The sequence below is a fragment of the Chinchilla lanigera genome, unplaced genomic scaffold (assembly GCF_000276665.1).
Source record: "Chinchilla lanigera isolate Chin_1 unplaced genomic scaffold, ChiLan1.0 scaffold00050, whole genome shotgun sequence".
NCBI classification, from domain to species: Eukaryota; Metazoa; Chordata; class Mammalia; order Rodentia; family Chinchillidae; genus Chinchilla; species Chinchilla lanigera.
This window is the reverse complement of record NW_004955451.1, coordinates 14,886,095-14,905,562: the sequence shown is the minus strand read 5'-3', so window position 1 is coordinate 14,905,562 and position 19,468 is coordinate 14,886,095. Positions and strand designations below refer to the sequence as shown.

The window sequence follows — 19,468 nt, the reverse complement described above, 5'->3', positions numbered from 1 at the left end:
CCGCCCCGCCCCCGGCCCCGCCCCCACTTAACCCGTTCCCGGCGTCTGGCGGACCGTGCGACACGCGGAGGCTGCGGGGAGAGGCGGCGCGAGGGGGCCGCAAGTGGGGCGCGTCAAGGGGGAGGAGATCAGTGGGGCAGGAGGAGGACGAGGCTCCGAAGGACGAGACGCCGAGCGCGGATGGTGACGGGCCGCAGGCAGATCAGGGCTGCGCGCTCAGCAGGGACGGAAAGAGGCGTCGCCCCCACCCCAGTTCCGGCTCCAGTTCCCTCGCCCCCGAGCTCGGCCCAGCCCGGCCCTGCGAGGCCGCGGAGGCGCGGTGGTCCCGGTGTCCTCCCTTGGCGCACCCCCACCCCGCCCCGGCCTCATTTGCCTAATGCAATGCGGCTGAACTCTCGCTGAACTCGCCTGGCGGCGCCTCACCTCCGGGTGACCCACCCACCGCGGCCCGAGACGACACCCGCTTGTCAGCCCGCCCGCGGGGCTCGCCCGCAGGCCCCCGACCCGGCCCTGCCCGGCCTGCATCCCCCGAGAGGAGGACGGCGCCGCTGGGAGGCGCAGGGCCCGCGCGCACGTGGCCGGGCGTGAGCGCCACCGACGCAGCGCGCCGCGCGGCCCGGGGGTGACACTGTGCAGCCCGGGCGCGGTGTTGGAATGAGACACCCGGCTTGTGTCACTGTCTGTGACATCATGTGTGACTCGGGCCTCCCCCCGCCGGAACCAGCCGCGCGGCGCCGTTGGCACACAGCGGCGGAGGGGGCCTCCTCCCAGCCACCGCGCGCTTCCGGCGCGCAGAGCCCCGCCCCGTGTCTCCCCGCGGGAACCGGGATGCACCGCGCACGGTCCAGCCTCGGGGAGATAAAAGGGGCGGCCGTGTCTTCCCGCTGACCACTTCCTCCCGGAAACCCTCGGGATGCCTGGGATGTCTATTTCCGGGGTAGGAAAGGTCTTGAGTGGGCAGCTCCCCAGAAGAGGGAATCCCCCGGAGGAGGTGGTATGCTATTACCCGCTCTCTACCGAGAAGGAATGGGAACTCACAGGACACCAGAGGAGATCCCAGAAGCCGGGCTCTGTACACATGTCGTCAGTAAATTCCCACAGCTACTCTGAGGGGTTTCACAAAGAAACGAAGGCCAGATGGATTCTCCAAGATCACACCACTTCACAGGAAGCTGAGAGCGAGAATTTTCAGCCACCAAAGCCCCTGCGCTCCCACCAAAGGGCTCAGGATAGACTGCATTTCCCGAGCGCCTCCTAAGAGAATGTCCTGGTCAGCCTGACCTTGGAGACCTAGGAGCAAGAGCCACTGCGCAAAGAATCACAAATACAGATAGCTGTCACCAGATAAGTGTATTATGACACGTGTGCTCTGAAGGTGAATTAATGTAGGTTCAAAGGTCAGGGAAAAGCCCTACAGTAAATTCAGAAATCATGCCAAGAGTAGGGATGCAGTCCCACTAAAGGATGTGCAAAGGTCCTGGGGCTTGGAGGTGGGTTAGACTGTTCTGGGCACTGAGAGAAGCCCACAATGGATGAAGAAACATAGACTGAGGCAGAAGCGGCTGAACACGGATGGGGTGGTGCTCATGCCCACGGACTTTCATCCTGGACGCCGGGAGCCATAGAAGGGCTCCGAGAGGAGCCACAGACCTTATTCCTGGTGGCAGAAACATGGTCCCAGCAGCTGCGTGGAGAGTGGATCACGGGACAAAGGACCACCTAGGAGCCGCGGCAGCAGCACAGGCAGCCAGGCGGATGAGCCTAGGAAACCCAAGTGGTGACAGAGTCCGGGATATTTTTGAGGATAGAAGCGGCTGGGTGTGGTGGCGCACATACGTAAGCCCAGCTCCTTGGGAGGCTGGGGCAGCAGAACTGCAAGTTCTAGCAGCTCAAAATGCACTTCTTAGAAAAGGGCTGGGAGCCAGCTGTGGCGGCTCATCCCCCGTCATCCCGGCACTCGCAAGGCTGAGGCAGGAGGATCGAAGCAAGGTGCAGGCCAACCTGGGCTACATAACCAAACCCTGTCTCAAAATAGTAAGTAATAAAAGCTGGAATTAAATACTAAAAGCTCCAAGTACTGGAAGAGCACTTGCCGACCATGCACAGGGCTCTGGGGTCAATCCCAGGATGGCAAAGAGGAAGAGGCGGAAGCAGCAGGAGGGTGGGAAAGGTGCAATTACTCACAGGGTTCCTGAGACCCAAGGCGGGGCGGGTCTGGGTCTGGCAGGCGCGCAGGTGTTGGCCGCAGCTGAGGCTGGGGGAAAGGGCCAGAGACCCTCCGGTGTCCTCACTCGACCCCCAGCGGCGAGTGCTAAGGGACCCGAGACTGTGTCCCGGTGACCAGAGATGGCCCTCCACATGAGTCCAGCCCACAGCACCCACGGGGCGGAGAGATGAGTGGTCCATGAAAAAGAAGTCACAGGCATGCAAAGGAAGAGGGGAACATCTGCGAAGGTTCCGGGGAGAGGCGGCGCCCCAGATGCTCCGTGAAGAACGGAGAGGGTTTCCCCAGCGAGGGGCCAGAAGCGGAGAGGTGTCCCAGGCAGCAGCAAGGGCACCGCGCACGTCAGGGCCGGGGAGCGGAGGCGGAAGGAAGGCAGCAGGGCTGGGTCTCGGGCGGCCGCTGCGCCCCGCCCACTCCGCCCTCCGCGAGGCTCCCACCTGTCCCCAGCCCCACCTGGAGGGGACACCAAACAGCCCGTGAGGCCCAGCAGGCACCAGTTGTGGGCTAGGCTCCGTGGACATCGGAGTGGCCGTTCTCCACCCTGTCCCTTGTCACTGTCCTTGCAAGACAGCTGAGACTCCTTGAGGCCGTCAACAAGCGGGTCACACGGCCTCGACACCTACCCTGGCCAGCGCAGATGAGGAGTCTTGGTGCAAAGGGAGGAGACAGGCGGAGACAGGCCGCACAGGGCCGGTGGTTTCCCAGGCTTGCGCCGTGGGGAGGGGCGTGGTGGTCGGTCACCTGCGGGGGTGCAGGCTTCCAGCAGCCTGGGGGTCTGGATGGGGACGGAACTTGGCTTGTCATCTGCCCAGAGCCAAGCCGCTTCCGGTCTCAGGCTGTGAGGGAAGGAAGGGACCACCACCCCACCCCCCCCACCCACCCCCGTGATCTGGAGATGGGCACCACTTCCTGTTTCTGCACATGCCACCCTTGGAGGGCGGCTGGGCCTGCCCTGGACAGGGGCATGCACCATACCTCAGCCTTCCGGAAGGCAGGCTTTCTTCCCAAGTCCCCTCCCCCGGGCCACAAGGGCTCCTGGGGGGCTTGCAAGGTCCCAGCTGTGAGGTAAAAGGTGAGGGGCGCCCTTTCCCTTCAAGGCCCCCAAAAGGTCTCTGGGCTGACTCTGCATTTTGGACCCCAGGAAAGGCGGGGCGGGGCAGCAGGCCCGCCCCCAGCCTGCCCCTCCCATTGTCCACAGAGAGAGAGGGGAGCGGCAGGGAGCAGGCAGGTCGCTGGAGCTCCCTCCCTCACCGGGGGAGAGGAAGAAGAGACAGGCGCGTCCCCACCCCGGTTCCCCCAGGCCCTGGCCTTCCCAGCTCCAAACTGGATGACAACCCAGACGGCTCGGCCATCCCGCTCCTCTGCTGCGGGCACCGGGCTCCCCGCCCCCACCCCACAATTGAAACAAAGTAGGAACAAGGGCTGCGACTTCCACCCCTGCTTCATCTGCAGCTGCGCGGGGATGGGGTGAGCAGGCTGCATCCGCACCCACAATGCGGAGCTGGCCTGCTCTTACCTCCTGCCCTCCCCTCCGAGAGATGGGGGGCCCTCGGGGGGGTCCCCAGGGTCCCTCCTATGCAGTCCCTGCTCCGCTGGCTCCACCCCTGTCGCCTTTCTTCCCGTGTGCGTGGGATAAAGTTCCCATCCTGGGACTGGAGGGATTCAAATTCATGAAACACAGACGAAGTCGCAGACCCAGAGAGGTGCTTCCCGGCCTCCCGGGGCTCCAGACTCCCCAGGCCTGTCTCAGAGCCGAAGGGTCACCCGACGGCCTTGCTACTCTCCGCGCTGTTTTTGTTTTGTGTGAGGTGGTCTTGCTATGGAGTCCAGGCTGGCCTTGAACTCTATGGAGCCCAGGCTGGCCTCCAACCATGATGATCCTCCTGCCTCGGCCTCCCCAGTGTGTCCCACAGAAGAGGAAACACGCTGAGCACTCAGTAGGTGGCACTGATGGCCAGGCGCCCGCTGAGAGGCTGCGCACACCACAGGAATGCCCAGGGCTCACAACCGCAGCAGCTTGGTGCTCCCTCCCGCCCAGAAGACCACAAACACCGACACCCTCTCCTTCCACAACCTGAGTGTCACGTCCCTCCAAAGCCTCAGCACCCTGAATCAGGCCCCGCCCCAGCCCAGGAACCAGCTGACACCCCCGCTCCTCTGCTCTGGATTGGATTCTCCCTGCACAAGCTGGGCCCTGGAACACGCTCACCAGTGCACACAGCCGTTAATCCCTTCTCAGCAGAGGCTCAGCCTTGAGCCCTGCCCCGCCACGCAGAGTCCCAAACTGCAGTAAACACCGCCTCGCAGGGCAGGCACGAGGGGGACGGCGGGAGGCGTGTGCGTCCCCTCACCTCTGGGCCACCGCAGGCTGTATCCACCCCCCACCACCCCCACAGCGACCTGAGGAGCTGCATCCTGCCGACCTGGGAAGAGGGGAGGGCGAGGAGCGAGCCTTATCAGTTTCCCACTAAAAGGGTGACAGAGAATCAGACACGGCAGCACAGGCTTAAGCAAAGCACGTGGGAGGCTGAGGCAGGATGATCACAAGTTTGAGCCTTGCCTGGACAACTTGACAACTTAGCGAGACTGTTTCAAAATAAAAAAGGCCTACAGATGTAGCTCAGTGGTAGAGGGTCCCCCCGATTTGAAACCCAGTATTGCCAAAAAATTTTTTTAAAATAAACAGGACGCTAGAGGAACAGGAATGGAAGACCTCCAGTTCTCACTTCTGTAGCAGCTGCCCAGCCGGAGCCCCAGCCCCAACCCCAGCACCCAGGCAAAGCAAGTGCGTGAGGTGTCGACCTGCAGCCCCAGCCCCAGGGCCACACCTTGGGCCCCAGAAGAAAGCTCAGAGCTGCGAAGCTAGGGGACCCAGTGGGAAAGGAAACTTGCTGTTTACAAGGAAGGGGGCGGGGCTGGGAAACCAAAGCTCAGAGGGGCATTGCCTAATGGGGTGGGGAGGGCACTATCACCAAAGGGGCGCCCCGCCCTGGGGCAGAGGTTACCAGATGGGCAGCCCTCCCCACCCGCCTCCCAGAAAGAGGAAGGACCTTGCAACATCCAGGGAGGGCGAACCATTGGCTCCGACTGGCACGGAGAGAAGGGACACAGATGGAGGCCAGGCCCTGGCCCGCACCTCCGGACCCCTGTCCTGTTCCTGTCACCTGGGGAAGGGTGGGTGGTCCACACACCGGTCACAGGACACCAACCCTTATCCTCTCTAAAAATCCCACCCTGCCAGGTGTGATGCCACAGGCCTGAGATCCCAGCACTCTGGGAGGCTGAGGCAGGAGGATCGAAAGTTGAATTCCAGCCTATGCAACTCAGTGACACCTTGTCTCAAAATAAATAAATAAAAAGCTGGTGAGGTACTAAGTACGAAGTCCGTAGGTTCAAGCTGCAAAGAAAAAATCCCAAGCCAGGCCTGGTGGCTATAATCCCAGCACTTGGGAGTCCGAGGCCGGAGGATCGCTGCAAGTTGCAAGTTCGAGGCCAGCGTGGGCTACAAAGTGAGCTCAAGGCCAGCCTGAACTGCACAGCGAGACCCTATCTCAAAAGGACAAAAAAAAAAAAAAAAAATCCCACCCTGGCAGGAAGCAGACAACTCCCCCAGCTCCAGTGCCCCAAGACCACAATATGAATCCTGCTCTCTCCAAGTGCCAGATGTACCCACTTAATGCCCAGCAAGCCTGTGCCCCATCCCAGCACGAACCGGACCAGACTTGAATGGGGGCTCCCAGAGTCCCATGCAGGGTGGAGGACAGCGGCAACAAAAGATGAAGGTTTGAGACATGGCCGCCGGGGACACTGAGGTAGCACCTGTCTGCTCTCGGTTAGGGACCTACAGGAGCAAAGACGCGAAGTTCCCGCTCCGGGCAGCTGGCGGGACCCGGGAGGGAGGGGGCTGTGGCCGAGGCAGAGGCGGCGATCCAGGAAGCGGCAGTGGCAGTGGGCTGTCAGCCAGTGCGGGCGGTGAGGCGCCCGGCCAGGGCCTGCCCTGGGGACAAAGAGACTCCCTGGCTCTGGGCAGACAGCGCTGCCCCCACACGAAGAAGGGGGCGCTGGCCCAGCCCGGCTGGCACACAGGGCGACCGTGCCCAGCAGCCAGCCGAAGCCATGTGTGGAGCACTGGGTACCCAGGCAAGGCCAGGAGCTTGCGTCCCGGAGGCCAGGAGAGGCGGACACGTTCCCCAGGTCAGCAGCTGACCGCTGTCCCGCCCGCAGTGGCCTGTTCTGCGGCTTCCACCCCCTCTCGTTCCCAGCCAGGCCCGGCTCCCTCCTCCCAGCCCTGGCCCGGCGCCCAGCCGGGCCCTGGGGGCCAGAGTTACTGTAAGCGGCCTGGCAGGCCCCAGGCCTGGCCACTGCCAGCTGGCCAGCACTGCTGCCACCTCCCACTACCTGGCCTGGCTGGCCAAGGCAGGCTACTGAGACCCCGGTCCAACCAACACGTGACCCCAGGGCAGGGGGCAGAGGTCACAGTCAGGCCTGCCAAGTCCCGAGCCCAGGCTGCGCGCCCCCTCCACTGACACAGCACCCCACCAGCCAGGGCAGCCCAGGGGGGCCGGGCGGGACGGCTCGGCTGCGTCTCCTTCCGCGGGGAGCCCAGGCGGGGTGGCGCATTGGTGTGGCGGCCTCCATGGCTCGCTCCCTGGTAGAGCTGCCATTTCCACAAACCTCGAGAGGTTTGTTTACCGCCTCAGCTTCTGTGTCCCATCCCTGGAGCTATTTATAAGGCCCTCAGTGGCCATTCACGGCTCCCTCCGCCACCCCCAACGTCAGACACAGCCGCGTTCTTCAAGGCCCACGCCCGCACCCCTCAGCCGGAGCATGCGCAGCGGCTCAGCGCCCCCAGGTCTCCCACACCCGCACTCACTGGCCGGGGACGGGGTGCTGTATCCGCTCACGGGAAGCTGGTGCGGCAGTGTGGTCAGGGCGCCCGGCGGCGACAGTCCACCCAGCATCGGGGGGAAGAAGAAGGCGTAGGGGGGCACCGGGTACCCATTGAGGTGCCCGCCCCCAGGTGTCGGGCAGGAGCTGCTATTGCTGGCCATGCCAGGAAGCCACAGTCAGAAGGGCAGGCGGACAGTCCGGTCGGGCTGTGAGGGGCTTCAGGCCGCCCCTCGCGGGGGCATGGGCCCAAGGGGGTCTGGAGGGGTCAGCCTCCCCCCTTCGGTCCTGCAGCTGCCGTCCTAGGTCAGCAAGCCAGGCCCAGTCTCCGGGGGCCCCCACTCTGCTGGGGCTGCTGGGCCGGAGGGTGTTCCAAGAGCTGGTCCCTCGGTAGAGCGGCTCTGCAAGGTGGCACCTTCCTGGGGAGTCCAGAGCGGGCCTTCAGGGTGCCACAGGGATGCCACTCCTAGACGAGCCCGGGCGAGGCGGCCTGGGGAGCCATGTCCCGCGGCACTGCAGAAAGAGGGAAGACAGGTGAGCGGCCACAGAGGCCAGGGATTCCCGCGGAGCGCCCCAACCTGGGCGGCCTGAGATTTTCCCGTGGCACCCAGCTGAGCAGACAGCTGGCACGGTGCCTGGCTGGCAGAGCCAGCCTGGGAGCAGGGCCCAGACGCGGCTGGCAGTGGCGGGAGGGCACAGCCGGGCCGGGGGTGAGGAAGCAGCCCTGAGCACCAAGAGCCTCTCACCCAGCACCCCTGGTGTAGGGTGCCCGGTGCCACCTGAGGGCCAGGCCTCGGAGGGAGGCAGAGGCTGGCTCCTTCCCCCGTGCGGGTTACCTGAGGTCAGGCGAGCGTGCGCCGGGAGGGGGTAGGCAGGAAAAGCCGCTTCCCTAAAGCGCTGGCACTTCTCAGAAAAGTGACTCCTAGGCTGGGGGGCCTGGCTTACAACACTTCCCCCCCAAATCCAGGCCCTGGTACCCCAGCTGGGTCGGTCTCGAGGGCTGGCGAGGAGGGCGTTTACACACAAGCGGAGAGGGAAATGGAAACCGGCCATGAGGCTGGTCCAGGGCAGACAGCAGGCCGGGCGGGATGGAAGTCGCCCACCCCACAAGGAAGGGCAGGAGGGGAGATGATGTGCCCGGCACGGGTGGGAGGGGGCAGAGGATGAAAGGCCAGACGTCCCCCTCCGCGGCGCGCACAGAGCCACACCCTGCTGGAACAGCTGGGCAGGGGATGCACAGATAACACCAAGAGAGACGGGGCTCGAGACACCCAGAGATTCCAGGACACAGCAGAGCAAGGGAATGAGAAACAGACCCATAGGGAGGCTTCAAATTTATTCTAATGTAATTATGCAGTAGACAGATAAACTGTAATCCCAGCACTCAGGAGGCTGAGACAGGAGGATGGCCGCAAGTTCACGTCTAGCCTGGGTGGACATAGTGAGTCCCAAGCCACCTTGGACTACAGAGCAAGACCCTGTCTCAAGAAAACCAAAAAATAAAATATAAAATAAACAGACACGTAACAGATATCATATACATATATAGCACATGATGAAAGAAGAGACACATGAAACACTCATGACCAATCAACACTATATTGACCTCTTCCCAATCCTGCGTCCTCCTCTTCCTTCTCCCCCAACATACTGACCTCAAGAATGCTCCCTAATAAATGTCTGCACACCCACTAAGGCAGATATAATAAAAGAACAGGTAGTAGCCGGGTGTGGTGGCGCATGCCTGTAACGCCAGCACTTGGGAGGCTGAGGCAGGAGGATCGTTGTGAGTTCGAGACCAGCCTGAGCTACAAAGTAAGCTCAAGGCCAGCCTGAACGGCATAAGGAAACCTTGTCTTTAAAAAAAGAAAGAAGAAAAAAGAAAAGAAAAGAAGTGGAAAGGAAAGGAAAGAAGAGGTAAGAAGTAACAGCAAGGATGTGGAGAGGTCGGGATCCCCGAACACTGTTGGTGGGACATAGAATAGCAAGCTGCTTTGCAAAAGTTTGACAGCTCCTCAAAAGGTTAAACGTAGAGTTCCCGGAGGACCCAGCAAGGCCACTCCCGAGACATACGCATGATGAGCCAGTACTCCACAGGGGCTGGGGACAGAGCTCAAGGAGAAAGCAGCGGCCAAGCACTTGCAAGCCCAGATTGCCCCCGGCGACAAAAAAGAAAAACGGTCTGTGTCCGTAAAGGTTTAGAGAAGCACTGTGTAACAGCCAAAAAGGGGAACCAACCAAAATGTCCATTAACTGATGAGTGCATAAATAAAAAGCTGTATATCCATACAACGGAATAGTATACACCCAAAAAGGGACAAAGTACTTTGAAAACAACGGTAGTTACAAAGGGTGGTGTATTGTGTGGTTTCACTTATATGAAATGCCTAGGAGACGCAAATCTGTACAGATGGCAGCTCTGTGGTTACCCAGGTCTGGCACGAGGGTCTGAAAGAAACAGGAGGTAGCTGCTGATAATACGAGGGTTCTTTCTGGGGTGATGACAGTGCTTTAAAATTGATCTGGGAGGTAGCTGCATAACCCTGTCAATCTACTAAAACCAGTGACTTGTACACTTTGCTGGGTGAATTTTTTTGAAATGTGAATTACATAGCAATAAGGGTTTTTCTTTGAAATGAAGACCATGGCGGGCATGGCGGTGTACACCTGTCATCCCAGCACTCAGGAGGCTGAGGCAGGAGGATTGCCAGGAGTTCAAAGTCAGCCTGGGCCACACAGAGAGTTCAAGGCCAGTCTGAACTACATAGCAAGACCTTGTCTCAAAACAAAAAGAACTTCCAGCACCTAGAATTCCCACACTCAGGAGGCTGAGGCAGGAGGATCACTGCGAGTTTGGGGCCAACCTGGGCAACACAGTGAGTTCAAGCCCAGCTTGAACTACACAGCAAAACCCTGTCTTAAAAAAAAAAAACAAGAACAGCAACAGCAACAACAAGGAAGAGAAGGAGGAGGAGAAGGGCCCGGCGTGGCAGTGCACCCCTGTAATCTCCCCACTCTGGGAGGCCGGAGCAGGAGGGTCACAAGTCCAAATCCCATACTGACAATTTAATGAGTCCTTGTCCCACAATTTAAAAATACACAAACACAAAGGGCTGGGGACTTAGCTCTGCACAAAGGTCCTGGGTTCAATCCCCAGTACTAAAAAAAAGAAAAAGTAACAGCCACAGAGAGCCAAAATATGGGCCATCCCTTTGTCCCTTTCTCCCGTCCTGCATCCCGGCCCCCGACCTCAGCAGGCCCAGGCCCCAGGCTCCAAGGCGGGCGAGCGGCCAAGGACACCGGACCAGGCCTGCCATGGAGGCGGGGCTCCTGGCCAGACCTGGGGGAGAGGCCGAGACTTCCGGGCCCACCTGGCCCAGCCCGCCGGCCTGCAGCGGGGGACCGGCCTGGCTGAGGCGACGGCGCCTGAGCGGAGCCGGGCTTCGCTGACGACCCCAGCGCCTCTGTGACTCCCGCCCCCAGCAAGTGGGGTGCCCTCTCCCCGCGGAGAGGGTGACGTCAGAGCCGCGGGCTCCGCCCACCACACCAGCTGCTGCCCTGCCCCCCCAGCCCCGCGGGGCCCACACAATGGGAACTCGAGCTGGGGGAGCGCGGGAGGGGCTGGCCGAGCACGCGCGCGTGCGCGCGCGCACACACACACACACACACACGCATGCACGCACGCACATGCTGAAGCGCACGCGTGCAGGTCTGCAGCAGGCACCTGGCTGGGCAAGCGCGCGCCTGCAGAGCCAGCCCGAGTGTGCAGACAGCTCCGGCCAGGGGCTGGGAGCATCTCACACCTGTGTCACCGCTCGGGGGCACAGCTTGGCGCACGCCCTGTGCGCGCTTCCAGGGCAGTACCCCACGCGACCACCGTTGCTGTCCTTCCTTTCTTTTTCTACCAGACAGGGCCTCACCCGGGAGCTCAGGCAGGCTGTAGCCCCCTGGCCTCGAACTCTTGCCTCGGCCTCCCTAGCGCTGCGATTGATTAGATTGATTACAGGGGACCCCCCCCCCCCCGCACACACACCGCACCTGGCCACCCACTTTCTAATGTAGGCCGCTGGCCGGGCCGGCCCTGACCCTGCTCTCAGGTCCTCCGAGGGCCTCCGTGGGGGCCTGGCCCCTGGCACATGCACAGGGCCCCTCTGCTCAGCCCAAGGCCCGCAGCCCTTGGAGGGGACTCCCGCCAACACACAAGCGCCTCCCTCCAGCCCGGAGGCTCCCTGAGCCTGCAAAGCTATTCACTCCAGACCCCCGACTCCCTAACCCAGCTTTTAGGGGCTGAGGGGGCACCCAGTTCAGAACTTCCAGAGCCCAGCCTTGCCCTTCAGAGAAAAGATAACTTGAGCCACTTTGGCATGAACACCTCAAGCTGTGCACAGTGGAGCAGGTCTGTAATCCCAGCTACTGGGGAGGCCGAGGCAGGAAGATCGCAAGTTCAAGGCCAGCCTGGGCAAACTGGTGAGACCTTATCCCAAAATAAACAATAAAAAAGTGCTGGGATATAGTTCAGTGTGAAGGCCCCTGGGCTCAATCCCTAGGACTGAAAAATGAATGCCTCACCTCTGGCCCCGAAAGTTTGAAACTGGATCACACTCGACACTTCCGACACACCCACACCCAGGGAGGGGCCCAAGAGCCTCTAACCCGGGTAGCCTAACCCAGATCCCTGCAAACTCGCGCTGCACATAGGCTCCCTCCTTGGGAGGACCCTGAGCTGAGGGAGGGGCAAAGGTCACAGAAATGGGCTGAGAGCCAGGGCGACGGGGAACAGGGACAAGCCGGGCAAGGATGCTGGGGGCAGGGCTGAAAGAACTGAGGCCCTGCCCCAGTCGGTCCTCTGGGGGCCAGGACATTTAGACACCAGAGCCTCGGTCCCCTGCACCCAAGGGTAGAGAAGGCCCCTTCAGAGAATTGAAACCAGCACCAGAGAGGGAAAACAAACTACCCACATCCAACCTCCACCCTGTGCCCGCCACCCCCATGCCCAGGGGCAGGCACCCTCCCTCGAGAGAGAAAAAACCACAGGTCCACATGCACTGAGCCCAGCAGAAAGGGGTGGGGGCTGGAACCGCTGCTTGCCTGGGCCTCTCTCACTCAAAAAGGCTGCCAGGATCACTGCCATAGCCTCAGGCATCCCAGCTACGCAAGCAGGATACCCCAGAGCCACCCCGCTAGAGGAAAGGGTGAGTTGCCTGGATGAAGAAGATGGAAGAAAAACCCAGAGGTCTGAAGTTTCAAATCTCAGCTCTGCCACTCTGGGTGACCTTCAGCAAGTGGCAGCACCTGCCTCAGCGTCTGTTCACGCGCCCGTCGTGTATGACCTGGGCGCTAAGTGGCAGACGCCCAGGGCCAGTGCAAGGAAGGCCGGCACCTCCTCCCCAGCCTCTCCCCACAGGGCTGGGAGGAAACTACCGTGGTCCACAGCCCGCTTCCCCCAGACGGAGGAGGGGGCGCAGGGAACGGATATCGGGGTGTGGGCGGAGGCCTGACCACAAGCCTTTCCCACATTCTCTTCTTGCATTTCACAAACCAAAAAAGGGAAACCTTTGGATTTGGCGAGGGAAGGGGAAGAGAAATAGACCGTTTCCTCCCCTCCCCTTGGGGGAGCGGGGCCAGGGGGCCCCCAACCCAGCGGGGCCAGGCCTCTCTTCATTCATTCTCTCCTCTGTCCCCCAAAACAAGGTTCCCCAAGAACGGAGGGGAGCTGAGAAGCAGGGGCAGGGGGTTCCCTGAGCGTTCTAGACAGCTCCTGAGTCATATGCAAATGCTGCCCCAGCGGGCTCCGCGGACTCCAGCCTCAGCAGAAATGGAGCGCGGCCTCCTCGGACCCCTACCCTGCCAGCAGCAGGCCGGGCTGGCCAGGCAGATTTCAAACCAGCACAGAGGGCTGGAACTATTTATAAAGTTTCCAGGAAAACACACTGTGCACAGAAAGCCACAGGATCCCCCGGCTCCCCATCCACAGCCGGGGCTGCGGAGCGGTGCTGACCACTACTCCCTCATTCCCTCTTCTCCGGCCTTCCGGCCGCGGCTCTCACTGCTCTGAACTCCCAGCAGACCCAGCCCTGTGCTGCAAGAGGTGGCTGAGGAGGGCTGGGGACGGCCATGGGGGCCGCGGAACACACTGGGACTCTCCAGCTGGGGCACGGTGGCACACCTTGAGCCTCCCAGGGGGACAGGATGGTGGGCGGGGTGGCAGAAGTGCAGCATCTTTTTTTGTTTGTTTTTTGAGACAGGGTCTCCATACATCTGTCATCCAGGCTGGTCTTAAACTCACTATGTACCTCTAGCTGGCCTTGAACATGCACAACCTTCCTGCCTCAGCCTCCCAGGGCTGGGATTACAATGTGTAGCATCTCGACAATGGATGCTACCACTACCCAAAGCCCCAAGTTCTGCTCTGGCTCCATGGAGCTGCCTGGTCCCCAGGGACCAAAATGTCAGCAGCCACGGATAGGTGACCAGCAGGAGGGGCGACTGGAGAGCCCCAGCCCCAGGACAGGTCAGGCTCCAGGAGGAAGAAATGGGGTCTCTGGGACGCAGGACCTGGGAGGCCCAGGGCCACCAAGGAGCCCACCCAGCACCTGCCACCCACCAGCTCTTCCTTGGAAGCACAGTAGGTGAAAGGGCAGGGCCAACCCAGCCCACAGGGAAGGAGAAAACAGGAAGAGGAAGAGATGAGCCTGTGCCACTGCCGGACCACAGGAGTGCGGGGACCACACGGAGGCAGCTCTGTGGTGGGGTGGGGGGCAAAGGGGACCCCCCAGCTGGAAACCACCGTCCTCTGCCCAGCCTGGCATGGGGCTTTCCCCACCCTCACCTTGCCAGCTGCCCCCTCAGCCTGGCCTCTCCCCTGCACCACGCAGGAAGCCTGGCACCTCACCATCGGGGACGAGGGGCTCTGCAGAGACAGGCCCGGCCTCACCGCTCTCTCCCCGCCCGGCGCCCCGGCTTGGCCCCACTCTGCCTCCCAGCACACTGCCCGCAGCCCTGCGGCCCCCAGCCCCTGCCGGGTCCCTCCCCGGGGACCGCTGCTGCGGGGAAGCCAGGAACAGCCCCCTCCGCGCCTCCCCGCCAGGATATCCTTTTGGCTCCGACCCCAGAGCAGGCCTGAGTCAGACTGCACCCCGCCCTTGCCCCCACCCTGGACCCCCGGGAACTTCCTACTCCACACCCAGCCCCTGGGCCGGGGCTGCAGAGAGGGGAACCTCACCCCCGTCCTCCCCCACTGGGCAGGGAGTTCTGTCCACAGCAGCCTGTGGCCGCCCCTGAACAAGGGGCCGTGCAGGATCGGGACAGAGCCAGCTACAGCTCCACCTCCACCCCTAAAACACTCAGCAGGGACCCCGCCTAGAGCCCCTCTCTGCCCAGCCTGGTGTTCTCCATCAAATGCAGGACAGGAGAGGCTTCCAAACGTGTGAAGGGGGCCCATGAACTGGGTATTTTTAAAATTTTATTTAAATTGGGTGCAGTGGCACACGCTTGTGATCCCAGCACTCAGGGAGGCTGAGGCAAGAGGATCGCCGCGAGTTGGAGGCCAGCCTTGGCACCGCAGTGAGTTCAAGGGCAGCCTGGACTACACAGTGAGACCTTCCTCAAAACAATAATTTATTGCGGTACTGAGGACTGAACCCAGGGCCTGCGCTCCATCCCCAACCCTCGTCTTTTTTTATTTTGAGATGAGGTCTCGCTAAATTGCCCAAGCTGAGTTCAAAATTGTGATTGTCCAGCCTCAGCCTCCCAGAGTGCTAGGATCCCAGGCACACGCCTGGGTGCACCGGGGTCTTAGAGGCAGAGGGACCTGGGCCAGAGGGCCCGCAGCAGCCAGATCAGCCACTCATGCAGTCACAACCACATCCAAGCACAGCCCGCCGCGGCCGCAGCCTCCCGACAGTCTGGGTGGGTGGCTGCGACTCCTTCCACAGACAGAAGTCTGGGAGCCCCTGGGGGAACTGGGGCATCAGAGACCACACACACTCAGTCTGAAACGGCCCCTAGTCGGGCCCCCCAAGTTCCCCTCCCAACTGCAGGCCTTGAGGGGAGGGACGGCTCTCTCCCCACAAGAACCAGGGGTAGAGCCTACGGCAGCTATCACCATGACAACCAACAACAAACATCCCAGGAACCACAGTGGGACAGGAAGTGACAGCCACGTGACAGGAAGACTTTTTTCTCACAGTTGGGAGTGGTGAGGAAGATGGTCGGCAGCCCCTGGGGAGTCAGCTGGCCCCCCAAGTTCCCTCCACCTGGAGCTGGAGGGTTGGGGGGCTTCAAGAAGGGCGCTTCCCCGACGCCATGTGCACAGTGAGCCCATGCAGGGTGACTGGCCCTCCCTCCCTGCCTGCCACTCACTCACGGTCCCCCCACTTTGGTCCCCTCCTGTCCGCTTCCTGCCGTGACTAGAGATCAGAGAACTCCCCACCGCAGCTTCCCCTTCTCAGGTCTCAATTCCTGGACTGAAGAGTTTCGCTGTGGGGCAAAGCACACGGGGACGGAGGGCTGGGGACCCGCAGTAGGACCCAGGGGACGGGCGCTCGGGGAGGAGGGGCGGGGAGCCGCTCCAAGGTAGGTGTGTACACACAGGCACGGAGCGGGTCACCGTGACACACAGACACACTCTGATGGCTGCAGTCACACACACACTGCCTGACCTCAGGCGGCTCTGGAGAGGGAGCAGGGGCCGAGGCTCCGCCGGGCACCCCTCCCTCGGGCTGTGTGAGCCTCGGGGTTCATCTCAGGTGTCTCCCAGCCTCTGGGCATGCGAGGTCCCAGCCTTGCCCAGCTGTGGGCGCCTTTCCTGCCATTGGCGCTGAGGGATCCCCCCCCTCCAAGGTGCCCGTCCAGACGAGGGCACCTTGGCCGGAGGTGGGGGGAATGGAACCTCCCTCTGCCCCCCTCCCCTTCTCTGCAGATGTCCTGGACTATATTTAGCCCAAACCGGGCGGCCAGCCAAACCCAGACTCCCCACTGGCCTGGAGCTGCGCTCCCAGTTTTTATGCAATTAAAACATTAACCGAGAACCACCCCATCCGCCCACCGAACACACGCACACCGTGCCCTGGCAGGGACCGGAGCTCTGCAGGCTTGAGGGTGGCCAGCAGCCCGGCCCTGCGGTCTGTGACACGGGGTCATCGGGCAGAAGAGGGCACCACGCCTGAGATCGGGCTGACACTTGGAGAGCTGGGGGCGGGCTCTCCTCGGGGCTGGAAGGAGAGACCCATCCAGTAGGCGGGCAGGGAGAGGGGTTTGCTGGCCTGCAGAAATTCCACCTGTCGTGCTGCAGCCCCCTCCGCCGCCAGCTCCAGTTACAGGGCTGGGGCTGGCAACAGGTGCTGGCCAGGCTGGCAGCAGGCTAATCCCCCATGGGCTCCCCAGCTGACAGCGGTGCCTGGAGGTCCAGCAGGGGCCCTGAAGGGCAGGATGCTAAGCAGGAGGCAGCATCACTGTCCCCAGGGGTGGACAGTGGCCTTCTGCCAGGGCCAACCCCGGTGCACTACAGCGCCTGGGGAAGCCAGGGAAAACTTCGTTCCATGGCACCTATTTCATTTCCCCAAGATGCCAGGCGGGCTAGAGTGTGGGAGGTCTGTCTGCCTCTTCCTCCTCCTCCTCTCCAAATTCCAGGAACAGGCAAGGGAGGCTCCGCTTGCGGGGAGAGGGGGGGAGCAGGCAGGCGGTCCCAGCTGGCGGGGTAGGAGGGAGCAGGAGGCGGGAGCCAGACAGCGAGAGACTCCCACGCCCATGCCAGACTAGGGACAGACACACCGACGCTGACACATTCTCACACTCCGGGCCGGGTCCCCGCATGCCGCCCACCCTGCAGGGACACCCAGACACCCTCAGCCGACCCTGCCAAGTCCCAGCACACTCCCTGGACACACACGGAGATCCCGGCCTGCCTCCCTCCTCGCATCCCCCCCAGGCCGTGTGGGCTGCACACAGCAGCCTGAGGGAGGAGAGACGGCCGGCGTCAGACAGGGTGTGCGGCCGAGGCCTGGGAGCCAGGGGTATCAGTTGCCACAGTCCTTTCCCCAACCCAGCTAAGTCAAGACAGCCCTGGACATCCTGCCAGCAGTCCTGCCAGCTTCCCACACTCCTGGAGCACCACCCAAGTGGGGCGAGGAGTGCGGGGCACATGGAGACTCCCCCTTCCTGGCACAGGGCTAGGACTCCCCTCCCCAGAACACACGGAGGAGGCTCCAACACGCCCACCCCTGCAGCCAGGCTTCAGCCTCCCTGGGGACCAGGCCCTGGCACTGAGGCTTGCATCCGGGGAGCCGGCCCACCCGCCTCACCACACCGTTCTGAGGACCATCTCGCCTGACAGTGGCCTGGGGAGAAAGGTCCCCGAAAGCAGAGCTGCCACCTTCCGAGATCAAATCATCTAGGGGAAGGGGAGCACTGTACGTGGCATCTAGGTCACCGTCCCCAAAACAGACCTGAAGGCCACTCAGACAACGTCCTCGCCCCCACACGAGAGGGGTGGCAGGAACCGCGTCATGGCATATGTGGGTGACTGTGCCCAGCGGGGGCGGCCCAGGGCGATCAGGATGGGGCTGCCTCCGGCTAGCTTCCTGCCAGGCTGCCACATGGCTGCAAGTAGTAGGAGGGGAACTAGAGAAGTGTCCCAGAGAGGCAGCAAGAGCATTTGGGGTCACGCGCAAGAGGCAGAGACTCGGGGGCTGCAGGAGGAGGTGGCCAAGCCCAGGGTCCCTGGACTGCGGCTGCATGGGCCCCCGCCCCAGTCCGGTGGTGGAAATCTGCAGTGACACCTCCTGTTCACACCCCCAAAGTCCCTGCAAATCCAAGGTCCTCAGATCCCCAGGGCCTCCCTGAGTCTGACCCCACTGACCTCTTGGTGCCACGACCCAGACAACCAGGGCTCCTGGTGTCCCAGCCCTCCTGGGCAGCGTATTCCGCGGCCCCAGACTCCCTGGCTCCACCGCGCCTTCCTCCCCCAGGAGGAAGAAGCCAGCATGCAGCTCCAAGTACTCCTCCTCTTGCTCCCTCCCCCAGACTCATCCCTACCCACCAGGGGAAGCCCCGAAGTGCCAAGCCACCCCCACTCCATCCTGGGGCTGCCCCAGCCCAGCCTCCCCAAAGAGCTCCGGAGAGTTTCAAGGAGTTCCAGGGCCTTAGCCCTAATTTCCTGGCAAGACCAGGAGACCCTTACTGAACCAGTTCTTCCCAAACAACCTTGGCCTATGAAGTGGTAGCCTGAGACAGGGATGAGAAATCCCTGAGTCTCCCCACGGGTGGGGGGATGGTCAGGAGCAGAATCTAGGGTTGGGGTAGAAGGGAAGGTCTCAACCTCCCCAGAACATACGTGCGTGCACACACAAACACACACACGTGCACAAAGGCAGCCATGGTGTAGGGTAACCTGGTTACAGAAGAGGGAGCTGGTTAAGGTGGGGGCAGAGGGTAGCCCTCTCTGCCAGCACACGGGGGTCCTAGGGGCTGGAGATATAGCTCAGTGGCACAAGTGCCTGCCTGGCAAGCGCAAGGTCCTGAGTTCGATTCCCGGTACAAAAAAAACCACAAAAACACTGGGATTCTAAGACAGGAAAAAGGTGGGGAAACTTCTCCAAGCCTGGGGCGCTTCTCTGTCTGATTTCCAAGAGAGTTGGTCTGCACCCTACCTAGCGCAGAGCGGGGGACTGTCTCCCTGCCCAGCAGCAGCCTGACAACAGTGCCCAGTGAGGAGCACCGCGGACACAGCCAAGCTGATGTGCCGGCCCCCACCCCCCCAACACACACACACACACACACACACACACACACACACACACACACACATCTGGCTCGCAGCTTCCGAGCCTCGTGGGTGGCACCCGGTCCCAGACATCCTGCGCAGAGCAAGGTCGAGAAGTCTGCCGCTCCGTCCTCCCCTCACCCCAAAAGACTTCCACAACCCCGCCAGCACAAGACCTGCACACACCCCCACCCAGCGGCAGCAGTGCACCCCGAGCCCCTCTACCCGGCTCCACGGGGGCACCACCTGAGCGGGCCCCGCCCCCAGCCTGCCCCTCTGCTGTAGGGGGGGCTGGCGGGTTCTCCCCTAAACCACAGGGCGGCTCAGGTAACCAGCGGGGAGAGGAGGAAGGGGCCAGTCTGTTGGGCATCCAATCTCTCCCCAAACAGGTTTGAAAGTCTTTTTGTTTGGCTTGGTTTTGGCGAGAAAAGAGAAGGAGCTCCCGGCCGCTTGCCTCGCTGGAGCCCCGGGACTCGCGCGGAGGGCGTCCCAAGCCTCGAGGTTGCGCGCGAGGGCTGGGCGCAGACGGGGCGCAGCCGGGGCTCCCCGCCCTGCACTCGGCGGCGTGCTGGGCGCCCCGGGAACCACGGCGCCGT

The 19,468-nt window shown here is 62.2% G+C and overlaps 1 protein-coding gene across 4 annotated transcripts in view; it reads right to left on the bottom strand.

Moving 5' to 3' along the window:
• Rara (retinoic acid receptor, alpha) overlaps positions 1 to 19,468 on the bottom strand; it is a gene marked incomplete at its 3' end in the record, with an annotated part of 40,472 nt that overhangs the window by 11,572 nt on the left and 9,432 nt on the right. The window contains 1 exon segment of one of the 4 annotated variants that reach the window (XM_005394357.2): positions 7,098 to 7,624. In XM_005394357.2, coding sequence (XP_005394414.1) covers positions 7,098 to 7,275 — 178 coding nt within the window. In that variant the 5' untranslated portion in view covers positions 7,276 to 7,624. 4 annotated transcript variants of the gene reach the window in all.